General features: G+C 43.1%; 1 protein-coding gene across 1 annotated transcript in view; it reads right to left on the bottom strand.

The window, feature by feature from the left end:
- LOC126416585 (uncharacterized) overlaps positions 1-12,579 on the bottom strand; it is a 418,464-nt gene that overhangs the window by 196,674 nt on the left and 209,211 nt on the right. The window contains exon 7 of the mRNA XM_050084337.1: positions 5,500-5,722. Within this exon, the coding sequence (XP_049940294.1) occupies positions 5,500-5,722 (223 nt within the window). The remainder of the gene's footprint in view (positions 1-5,499; positions 5,723-12,579) is intronic.

Genomic DNA, 12,579 nt, shown 5'->3' with positions numbered 1-12,579 from the left:
GATTGTCATGGTTGCCACTCCTGCGAGATTTGAAAGCCAGAACCCTGAAGGCACTGAAAATCCTCAAGTGCCTCACCCACAGGTCTTGGGGAGCGGACAGGGCGCGTCTCCTCCAGTTTTGTCGGGCTTTTGTGCGCTCGCGGCTGGACTACGGGTGCACGGTGTATGGGTCAGCGAGGCCCTCTTCTTTTCGGATCCTTGATGCTGTCCACCATGCGGGGATTCGACTGGCCACGGGTGCTTATCGGACCAGTCCCATACCCAGCCTCTGTGCTGAGGCCGGGGAACCGCCACTTACCATCCGACGGCAGCTCCTTGTAGCTTCAACTTCACCCACTTCCCATACTGTTGCTCATCAGCCTCTAGATCGTCTTTTCTCCTACTATCTCTGAGCCACGATACCGTTTGGGATCCGTGTGCAACGTGTGATGGAGTCCCTCACTGTGGAGCCCGTACAGCCCCAAATCCAGGGTTTTAACCGCCAGCAAACCTCGTTGCTGGAGAGGCCCAGAGTGGTTTTAGATTTGGTGCGGTACAAGAGAGATTGCACTCCTGCTTCTGTTTTTAATGCAACATTTTCTGCCATTTTATCTGAGCACCACGTCTATATCTGTTTTTACGGATGGGTCGAAACAGGGGGATTCCGTTGGTTGCCCTGCTATTTTTCCGCAACTTGTCCTCAAGGTCCGACTGCCTCAAGCGTTTACTGTCTTTGATGCAGAATTGTCGGCGATCTTGAAGGCACTGGAGCAGATGAAACGCTCTTCCCCGCCTTAATTTCTTGTCTGTTCTGATTCACAAAGCGCCCTTCACTCATTGCAACGTTTGTATCCAGCAGATTAAACAGTCCAGACCATCCAGGATGCCCTCCTCCAACTACAATGACTGGGGAAGGAGGTGACTTCCTGCTAGGTTCCAGGGCACAACGGCACTGCTGGGAACGAAAGAGCAGATCTCGCAGCCAGGGAGGCGTGCCTCGATCCGTCAGTATTTCAGTGTGTCATCCCCCTGCACGCACTCACCTCTCTGTTGAAATCATGAGTCATACATCGGTGGGAGGATGAGTAGCTGGAAATGATTGACAATAACCTCCGTTTAGTCCAGCCCACAACGCGTGTGTGGTGTACTTCCTTCCAGCCACGTAGACGGGACGAGGTTCTCCTCACTCGGCTTCGGATAGGCCACAGTCCTATGACGCTTGGATTCCCGCTCCGGCGAGAGGACCCTCCAATGTGTGGTACTTGGGGCGTCCAGGTCACTGTGCGCCACGTTTTATTCGATTGCATCTTATTTTCTGACCAGCGGACCGCGGCTGACTTGCCGGTGGATCTGCCATCTCTTTTAGGAAATACTCAAATGAATGTGGTTAAAGTTTTAAAGTTTTGTGACTTGTCCAATGTTTCTACCAAAACTTTAGAGAGACTGTCTTAAATCTGTTCACAAGGTAACTGATTCGCCCATATTTTGCGTAAGTGGCCAGCGAGTGACAATTTTCTGTGGCATTCTTGACGCTCCTTTCTCGTATTCTCACGTTTTATTTTCTTGTACAGCGTTCCTCATCTTTTCCCGTTTTCTTTGCGTATATGCTTCCATTTTACTAAATTTGTCCACATTTGATTCCTTCAATGTGTGTCAGGGCGCTGATGACCTCGACGTTGAGCGCCCCAACACACACACACACACACACACACACACACACACACACACACACACACACACACATTCACACATTCACACAAAATTCTGTCAGAGACGGCAAAGAACTTGGAAGAGCTGTTGAACGGAAGGTACAGTGTCCTGAAAGGAGGATGTAAGATGAACATCAACAAAAGCAAAACGAGAACAATGGAATGTAGTCAAATGAAATCGGGTGATGCTGAGGGAATTAGATTAGAAAATGAGACACTCAAAGTACTTCACGGTAAAAGATAACAGCCAAATAGTTATAAGATAAAGATTTATTGAAATCCTTGAGCACGGCCTCGGTATATCTGAATATACCTTCATGGGAACCAAAAATACACCTGAGCAGGAAGACACCGTCATTAGCAAAAAACTTATCAACATAACTGAGATAGAAGGAAAAAAAATGCTTATAGCTTTAAGTACCCATGAAAATTAGCAAAGTATTACAACACAAAAACTTTTAGTCACTTACTAAAATCACATCTTACAGTGGAGATGCATAAAACAACCGTGCCAAAGGTGGCACCAGTAGTTAAAATTAAAATATCACTTCCATCTGTACAGCGTAATTATGAAGAGATGGTCGATGCGAACGCGGCATACTATCACTAATTAGCCTGTGAACTGGCGTGAAGAGGGTGTGGAAGCACTAGGCAGACAGTTTCACCGAGAGAGGCCACTCGTGGTATGAGCGAGAAACTCGCGCTCATTAAAACCCGGGATACATACTCACGCGCATCAAAATTTGAAAGGCTGTGCTAATTCAGACCCCCTGTCTTAATAACTAAAACATATCAGAACCATTTAAAACACCTGAATGTTTCGTAAAAATACTTCTTCTGATATTATCATCCCAGCAGTTTCTTGTCATCCACAGTCTCACAAGATTGCCTTCTCTCACTCTGCAGTTCATCGTGCCGTGGACCCACCTTTAGAAAAGAATTCTTTAGAAAAAGAAATATCTTTAGTAAAATCCGTAGCGATTAACAATGGATATGACCCTATGTTAAATGACCAAACTGTTAGGAAAAAACAGCTGTAAAATTTTCAGCCTTAGGAGATAACAGGGCGATAAAGAGTGAGCGTAATAACTTTATTTCTATTCCCTTTTGGGGAACGTATCATACAAGATAAGAAGATCTCTACTGAAGCAATAAGGTTAGAGAGTTGCCTTTTCCGTAAAAAATAGCTTAAAACAAAGAGTGATTCATATTATTGGGGCGCGGGAAGAACTTGGGATTAAATCCGGAGTTTACAAAATTACTTGTAACGACTGCCCCAATACGTTGGACAGACAGGTAGACCCATTAAAGTAAGACATATAGAACACATGCTAGGTAAAAATGGGGAAAATGTGTACAGTTTCACGTTTGCTGAACATCTATTGCTCTTACAACATACGCCACGTAAACTGGATGACGTAGAATTGCTACACGAAGAGAGTAAGGGTTACCAACTGGACCTGTTCGAGGAATTAGAAATTTTTAAACATCTATCTCAAAAAGATGGATTTATTCTCAACAAACAGGTGCAGCTTAGAAACAAAATTTTTTTGCATAGTTTCAAACCCCTTCTTGCTCTAACGTGATATAGTCTGGCTGACTAGAAGCTAATAATGAGACACTTAAAGTAGTAAAGGAGTTTTGCTATTTGGGGAGGAAAATAACTGATGTTGGTCGAAGTAGAGAGGATATAAAATGCAGACTGGCAATGGCAAGGAAAGCGTCTCTGAAGAAGAGAAATTTGTTAACATCGAGTATAGATTTAAGTGTTAGGAAGTCGTTTCTGAAAGTAGTTGTAATACTTTGGTAATTTTCATGGGTACTTAAAGCTACAAGCATTTTCTCCCCTTCTATCTCAGTTATGTTGATAAGTTTTTGCTAATGAAGGTGTCTTCCAGTTCAGGTGTACTTTTGCTTCTGATGAAGGTATATTTAGATATACCGAAACTGTGGTCAATAAACCTTTATCTTGCAACTGTTTGGCTGTTATCATTTACCGTGAAGATTTTCAACAGTTGCTGCTTCAGCCATGTTTAAAATTTTGACGCTTAAAGCAGTAAATAAGTTCTGCTATTTGGGGACCAAATAACTGATGATGATCGAAGTAGAGAGGATATAAAATGTAGACTGGCAATGGCAAGGAAAGCGTTTCTGAAGAAGAGAAATTTATTAACATCGAGTATAGATTTAAGTGTCAGGAAGTCGTTCCTGAAAGTATTTGTATGGAGTGTACCCATGTATGGAAGTGAAACGTGGACGATAAATAATTTGGACAAGAAGAGAATAGAAGCTTTCGAAATGTCGTACTGCAGAAGAATGCGAAAGAATAGATGGGTAGATCACATAACTAAGGAGGAGGTATTGAATAGAATTGGGGAGAAGAGGAGTTTCTGGCACAACTTGACAAGAAGAAGGGATCGTTTGGTAGGACATGTTCTGAGGCATCAAGGGATCACCAATTTAGTATTGGAGGGCAGCGTGGAGGGTAAAAATCGTAGAGGGAGATCCAGAGATGAATACACTAAGCAGATACAGAAGGATGTAGGTTGCTGTAGGTACTGGGAGATGAAGAAGCTTGCACAGGATAGGGTAACATGGAGAGCTGCATCAAACCAGTCTCTGGACTCAAGATCACTACAACAAAAAGTATAGCATAACACGAATATTCATGCAGATCTCATTTACTAAGATTTTGTGTTAGTTAACTATTACACAAGAAAATTATTGTATACGTGCGCATGTGTAGCACAATTTAAGGTACTTGGATGTACATGTGTACTGTACAGGATAACCAAAATGATTATGTAAAACATACAGCATAGTTTTTGAAGTTGAGTGATAGAAAGCTGTAGTTGGAAATATTGTCATCTACCACGATCAGTGGGCAACTATCTGTCACTTGCAGCAAAACCTGTACATCAAATCTGAGAACAGTACAGCGTTGTGTTTGAAGGGGAGCGGCACGGCAGCTGGGAAGTGTGTCGCTCCTGTGTACCGTGCCTGCCATGACGCAGACCGGCCGCCAACTTTGTGTCAAAGCAGTGCCGAAATGTAATTCAGGCCAGTGAGTTGTGTCATCACACTTGTCACTTACATACAATCAAGAGCAACAACTGAACAGATTCAGTAGCATTTTCGTAAGGGCAGCAACCTAAATTTTGAGAAGATAAAATAACTAAACGAAATGGACAAGATGGACAGGATATTCGCAACAATTTTTTTTTTCCTAGACATGAAAAGAAATGAATCTACGACACATTGGCATAGCTATATCTGTTACATTTGGGTAGTTCTAGTTGTCCTGTATTACTACTGCTGGAATAGTATTTGATCCTGATTGATGAAGCGTATTATCTACAGCAATGTGCGCAAGTATTTTTCCACTGTTGTTGTAACTTTATAGCTGCGACTTACGTTTCCTTTCTTGTAAGTGGTGTCTCTTGGCTTCAGCTAAAGACGTTCCTTCAGTTATTGTGAAAGAATGCTGAACTCTATATTACAATGTGTTTTTTATAACATTCAGTAAGACAGATAGGTAGAAAACTTACGATTAGAACAGAAATTCATCCCGTGTAATTTATAAAAACATACCATACCATGAAGACATAATTCCATTTTTTTAATTTATTTAACTAGTAGATTACTTTCTCTCATTAAAAGATATATGCCTACATTTGATTATTAACACTAAATACATTCAGATTCCTCATTAAGCTTTGCAAAAATGCAGACTGAAAGTGAGTGAATTTTTCAGTGTGAAGGTATTATACCAAAGCGTTCTGCAATCGCATTGATGCGGTAGTCGACATACCTGTCACATAAGAAACACGTTGTTTGAGGTGCGGATGGCGAGCCCATTCCTCAAGGCTTTTGATGAGCACATATGGACCAGAGCTTCTGAGAACAGTTTCTGTCGTATCGGGGCGGATACGAGTAATTACATTTCCTTCAGTAGAATTTCCGTCGTAGATTTCCCCAAAACGTCTGCTCGCGTCAATGTAATAGCCGTGGAAACCACTCGTTCTATGAAGTGTCTGAAAAAAAACAAATACCCGTAAAAATACACAGACATCTCCTTAAATGGCACAAAGAAATGTAAAAGGAAGAAATGTCTCATTGTAAGACGGAAGATGGGAAAAGATGAGGTACTAACAATGTAATAAAGAAGCTTCCACATTTTAATGACTAAGTAAATGTTAATGAAGCGTTTACCTATACCGAGGTTTAGGTCTCTGGCCTCCATGTACCTATAAATGATATAGCGTAGCACAAGACATTTCTTTTTCGATGCTGTTTAGCATTCTTTTCTACCGGCAGGTGACATTAGTGCTGGCCGTGTCCGTAGGTGAACGGCTGACGTCACTGCCTTTGGTGCGGAAGGGCCGGGGTTCGATGCCCTCTCCAGCCTGGGACTGGACCGGAGTGCGCCGAGCCTCGGGAGGCGACTGGCCTGGAGGAGCGGCCGCCTGCCGCCACACAGGGCGCTGCCCAGCGGCGGGGGCCAGGCCGGGCGTGGGGCCCCAGTCCGTGAGCGCTCGTCACGTTACTGGCTCTCTGACTCTGAGAATAAACCAAGTGTTAACCGGATATCGGCATACCGGTCTCAGTGGTTCATGTGCACGAGTAGCCGCAAATCTTCTGCGTCCTTGCAGTAAAGAAGTTCTCGTTCTGCGTCTACAACTGCAAATGAATGCACGGACTTTGTATCAGCGCTAAGGTCAAAATAATGTATACCGCGATGATGTATTCTCATCAAGAAAATTAGTAATGTGGGTTTTTTTAATTTTGGGTGATACTGATAACATACGATGAAGAACCAAAGAAATTGGTACACCTGCCTAATCTCGTTTAGGGCCCACGCGGGCACACAGAAAGGCCGCAACACGATGTGGCATGGACTCGACTAATGTCTGAAGTAGTGCTGGAGGGAACTGACACCGTGAATCCTGCTGGACTGTCCATAAACCCGTTAGGTCTCTTCTGAACAGCAGGTCGCAATGCATCCCAGATATACTCAATAATGTTCATGTCTGGGGAGATTGGTGACCAGCGGAAGTGTTTAAAGTCAGAAGAGTGTTCCTCGAGCCACTATTTAGCTATTCTGGACGTGTCGGGTGTCGCACTGTCCTGCTGGAATCGCCCAAGTCAGTCGGAATGCACAATGGACATGAATGGATGCAGGTGATCAGACAGGATGCTTACGTAAGTGTCACCTGCCAGAGTTATGCCTAGACCTATAAGCGGTCCCATACCACTCCAACTGCACACGCCCCACACCATTACAGAGCTTTCATCAGCTTGAACAGTCCCCTGATGACATGCAGGGTACGTGGATTCATGAGGCTGTCTCCATACCCGTACACGTCAATCCGCTCGATACAATTTGAAATGAGGCTCGTCAGACCAAGCAAGATGTTGCCAGTCATTAACAGCCCAATGTCGGTTTTGACGGGCCCTGGCGAGGTATATAGCTTTCTGTCGTGCAGTCATCAAGGATACACGAGTGGGCCTTCGGCTCCTAAAGCCCATATCGATGATGTTTCGTCGAATGGTTGACACGCTGACATTCGTCGATGGCCCAACATTGAAATCTGCAGCAATCTGCGCTGGGTTGCACTTCTGTCACGTTGAACGATTCTCTTCAGATGTCGTTGGTCCCGTTCCTGCAGGATCTTTTTCCAACCGCTGCGATGTACGAGATTTGATGTTTTACCGGATTCCTGATATCCATGGAACACTCGTGAAATGGTCGTATGGGAAAATGCCCATTTCATCGCTACCTCGGAGATGCTGTGTCCCACCTCTCGTGCGCAGCCTACAACACAATCTTCAACCCCACTTACATCTTGATAACCTGCCGTTGCAGTTGCTGTAACGGATCTGACAACTGCGCCAGGCTCTTGGTGTCTCACATAGGCGTTGCCGACCCCAGCGCATTCTGTCTGTATTTGAATACCCATGCCTACACCAGTTTCTTTGGCGCTTCAGTGTATACAGGGTGTTACAAAAAGGTACGGCCAAACTTTCAGGAAACATTCCTCACACACAAAGAAAGAAAATATGTTATGTGGACATGTGTCCAGAAATGCTTACTTTCCATGTTACAGCTCATTTTATTACTTCTCTTCAAATCACATTAATCATGGAATGGAAACACACACCAAAAGAACGTACCAGCGTGACTTCAAACACTTTGTTACAGTAAATGTTCAAAATGTCCTCCGTTAGCGAGGATACATGCATCCACCCTCCGTCGCATGGAATCCCTGATGTCCTGATGCAGCCCTGGAGAATGGCGTATTGTATCACAGCCGTCCACAATACGAGCACAAAGAGTCTCTACATTTGGTACCGGGGTTGCGTAGACAAGAGCTTTCAAATGCCCCCATAAATGAAAGTCAAGAGGGTTTAGGTCAGGAGAGCGTGGAGGCCATGGAATTGGTCCGCCTCTACCAATCCATCGGTCACCGAATCTGTTGTTGAGAAGCGTACGAACACTTCGATTGAAATGTGCAGGAGCTCCATCGTGCATGAACCACATGTTGTGTCGTACTTGTAAAGGCACATGTTCTAGCAGCACAGGTAGAGTATCCCGTATGAAATCATGATAACGTGCTCCATTGAGCGTAGGTGGAAGAACATGGGGCCCAATCAAGACATCACCAACAATGCCTGCCCAAACGTTCACAGAAAATCTGTGTTGATGACGTGATTGCACAATTGCATGCGGATTCTCGTCAGCCCACACATGTTGATTGTGAAAATTTACAATTTGATCACGTTGGAATGAAGCCTCATCCGTAAAGAGAACATTTGCACTGAAATGAGGATTGACACATTGTTGGATGAACCATTCGCAGAAGTGTACCCGTGGAGGCCAATCAGCTGCTGATAGTGCCTGCACACGCTGTACATGGTACGGAAACAACTGGTTCTCCCGTAGCACTCTCCATTCAGTGACGTGGTCAACGTTACCTTGTAAAGCAGCAACTTCTCTGACGCTGACATTAGGGTTATCGTCAACTGCACGAAGAATTGCCTCGTCCACTGCAGGTGTCCTCGCCGTTCTAGGTCTTGCCCAGTCGCGAGTCATAGGCTGGAATGTTCCGTGCTCCCTAAGACGCCGATCAATTGCTTAGAACGTCTTCCTGTCGGGACACCTTCGTTCTGGAAATCTGTCTCGATACAAACGTACCGCGCCACGGCTATTACCCTGTGCTAATCCATACATCAAATGGGCATCTGCCAACTCCGTATTTGTAAACATTGCACTGACTGCAAAACCACGTTCGTGATGAACACTAACCTGTTGATGCTACGTACTGATGTGCTTGATGCTAGTACTGTAGAGCAATGAGTCGCATGTCAAAACAAGCACCGAAGTCAACGTTACCTTCCTTCAATTGGGCCAACTGGCGGTGAATCGAGGAAGTACAGTACATACTGACGAAACTAAAATGAGCTCTAACATGGAAATTAAGCGTTTCCGGACACATGTCCACATAACATCTTTTCTTTATTTGTGTGTGAGGAATGTTTCCTGAAAGTTTGGCCGTACCTTTTTGTAACACCCTGTATGAACTCCTCTATGCACATCAGTTTCTTATTATTGCGATGCGGTAGGGATCCGAAGCTCAGACAGTGACACAATATATCTCCACATGTCGTGGTTAATATTCAGGAGTATGACAGGTACGATCATTCCAAGCAAACACGTCAAGCAACGTGTGCTCTGAAACGCATGCTTCAAGAGCTGCGAACACTTGTTTATCTTTGCTACTCTGAAACACAACTCTTCTAGTGAACAAGTTCTCATAACTTTTAAAGTACACATTTCAGAACACATGTTTACTGGATATTTTTTTCTTATTTTGGTCCATACTACCACTTCCCAAAATACGGAAAGCAAAGAGCTTTCAGTAGAAGAGATTTTTCTCACACTATCGAAGATCAAAAATTGCTCATAGCTCTTAAGATGAGAGTTTTAGAGCCCATGTTTATTTGAGTTTTTTTTGTTTGGAATGATCATTCCTGTCATACTTTTGAATATTGACCATCACTTTTGAAACACCCTGTATTTCGTAGGTCCCATTACAGTTCATACAGTAAAGCAAATTACTATGAGGGCTATCCACAAAGTACATTACATTTTGGAATTAAAAATAAATAAAGTATTGGAAATTTTTTTTCTTATATACAGATGAAAGCCACACCTAAATACTACTTTTCTACATAGTTGCCATTTAAATTAAGACACTTATCGTAGCGATGGACGAGCTTGGAATTTCCTTCGTCGTAAAATTCGGCCGCCTGCGCCTTCAACCACGTGGTTACCTCTTCTTGAAGCTGTGCGTCGTCATCAAAACGCTGCATAGCCAACCACTTCTTCATTGCTGGGAATAAGTGGAAGTCACTCAGTGCCAGGTCGGGACTGTACGGCGGATGAGGAAACAACTCCCACTTAAAAGATTCGAGAACTTAACGAATGGCATTTGCCGTGTGGGCCTGGGCGTTGTCGTGAATCAGCAAGATCTTTGAGCCCAACTTTCCCCTGCGCTTGTTTTGTATTGCTTTTCTGAGGTTGTGCAGAGTTTGGCAATACCTTTGAGTTTATTGTAGTGCCTCTTTCAAGGAAATCCACAAAAATCACACCTTTTCTGTCCCAAAAGACAGTCGCCATCACCTTCCTTGCCGACATTGTCTGCATGCATTTCTTGGGTTTTTGGGGGGAATTTGTGTGCCCCCACTGCATTGACTGCAATTTTGTCTCGCAGTTCACATGCTTAACCCATGTTTCGTCACCAGTAACGATGCGATCGAGTAATGAGTCGCCATCTTTCTCGTAAGCGTCCAAAAACGTTAACGCTACAGCCATTCGCTGATTTTTGTGAATCTCTGTCAAGATTTTTGGTATCCATCTTGCACAAAACTTGTGGTAACCAAGCTTTTCTATCGGTGTACAGTTTTTTGCAGTCAGAAACCTTATTACAGCACGCACTTCACACTGCGCGGAATTTTCAATTAACGCTGACATTTCAAACTGTCACAGTAACTCAACGGAGTACAGCACGAACCTCTCACTAGCACGGCAGGATGCCGACTGAGCGGCGGAATGCCATGACACCAAGATGGCCGCGCTAGCCCCGCCCCTAACGGACACAAACGAAAACGTTATGTACTTTGCGAATAGCCCTCGTATTAGTTACTGGTACAATTCATTGCTTCCCACAGTTCCTGAAGTACTGGATAAGGATATAAACGTAAGAATAGTCCTTGAATCGGCCTTTCTTCAGCAGTCTTCATGACATCACAAAGCATGATCTTGACGTGTGGCAATAAATCCCTCAAGATGACATCTGAGGGCTTTATGATTCAACACAGGATTTTTCGAGCCTTTGGGGGTCACACCTCATACTAATATTGGTAGTGGACATCACTTCCAAACGGAATGAAAGTTTGATCATTGAATACTAATGGTGTGAGAACATTTCCGCAAATTTTGACGAACATTGACTGGTTCTTCGTGGTACAACACATTCCAGTTAGAGGTGCAGTTTCAGACATCATTTATAATATATTTGACAGATTGGGAGGTCAGACGTCACCAGACCCAGAGAGCAACATGGGCGTTCGAGATTAAAGAAGCCAGATCCATCCTTTTCCAAAACATTGTATAAATCAAAGCCACATTTGCATAATATATAAAAGTCCAAAACATACAAGGAAAGCGTGCAAAGTTCTCTCGGTTAGAAATTTTAGAAATTAAGAAACAGATGTATGTATCACCACATTTATTGCTGGATGAACAAACTCAATTCAGTTATTCACTCCTGTCAGACAATATTGAAACTATTACAAAGAAGAAGAATCTTTGTACGTTCCTTTACATAACAAAAAATCCATTCCTATGTATAGCTCTGCCGGCCGCTGTGGCCGAGCTGTTCTAGGCGCTTCAGTCCGGAACCACGCTGCTGCTACGGTCGCAGGTTCGAATCCTGCCTCGGGCATGGATGTGTGTGATGTCCTTAGATTAGTTAGGTTTAATTAGTTCTAAGTCTAGTGGACTGATGACCTCAGATGTTAAGTCCCGTAGTTCTTAGAGCCATTTGAACCATTTTTTGTATAGCTCTACTCCACGGAATGTTTAGTCATAGTTACTGTAAATTTACTAATGAATTTTGTAAATGCTGTCCTACAAAATTTTGTAAATTCGTATGTAATTTGTCAAAATTGTCAGCAGGGATAGCTTTTACAGTTAATATATTTAAAAAGTTGGCGTTTTACCTTCTCTTTTTTCTCATTCTTGGGATCAGTTTAGTACTAGAAAATGTGCTTATAATCCGAAACGTAGGTCATACAGCAATAGCAAAATTAGTGAAACGAGGCGAACAAATTGTTTTGTTTAGTTACCTCCCATATCCTTCATTGTACTATTTTAGAAGATAGAGTATGGCTGACTCTCGGTTCAGTGGCATGGTCAAGATATTTGATTTTCCCATTCACTTTCTCCTATTAAAAATTAACGTCAGCGATTGCAGAATTACAAATGTGACACACAGGCGTATCCATGATTCGTTATGACATACTTGTTTTGTTTGTCACTGAGGATAACATTCTATATTTATAGAAATGAACGACTTCGAAGTCCATAAGTCATAACACCGTGATCGTCTTTCCGAAGTTCCACCATGATTTTGTGCTAGAAAGATGTATTTCAGTTTTGTCTGTCTCTAGAGCAATCAAATGCTGTAACATTAATGACATCTTCAATCATCAATTTCTTTTCTATACAGAATGAAACTAAACAATACGACATGTAAGTATTAAATCGTAGCATGTTTAAGAATGTCAGTCTCTTTATTTCACGTAAGAGTCTTGTTTTCGTTAGTTT

The sequence above is a fragment of the Schistocerca serialis genome, chromosome 8 (assembly GCF_023864345.2).
Source record: "Schistocerca serialis cubense isolate TAMUIC-IGC-003099 chromosome 8, iqSchSeri2.2, whole genome shotgun sequence".
Taxonomy (NCBI): domain Eukaryota; kingdom Metazoa; phylum Arthropoda; class Insecta; order Orthoptera; family Acrididae; genus Schistocerca; species Schistocerca serialis.
The sequence above is the reverse complement of the archived record's forward strand: the minus strand, read 5'-3'. Positions and strand labels throughout refer to the sequence as shown.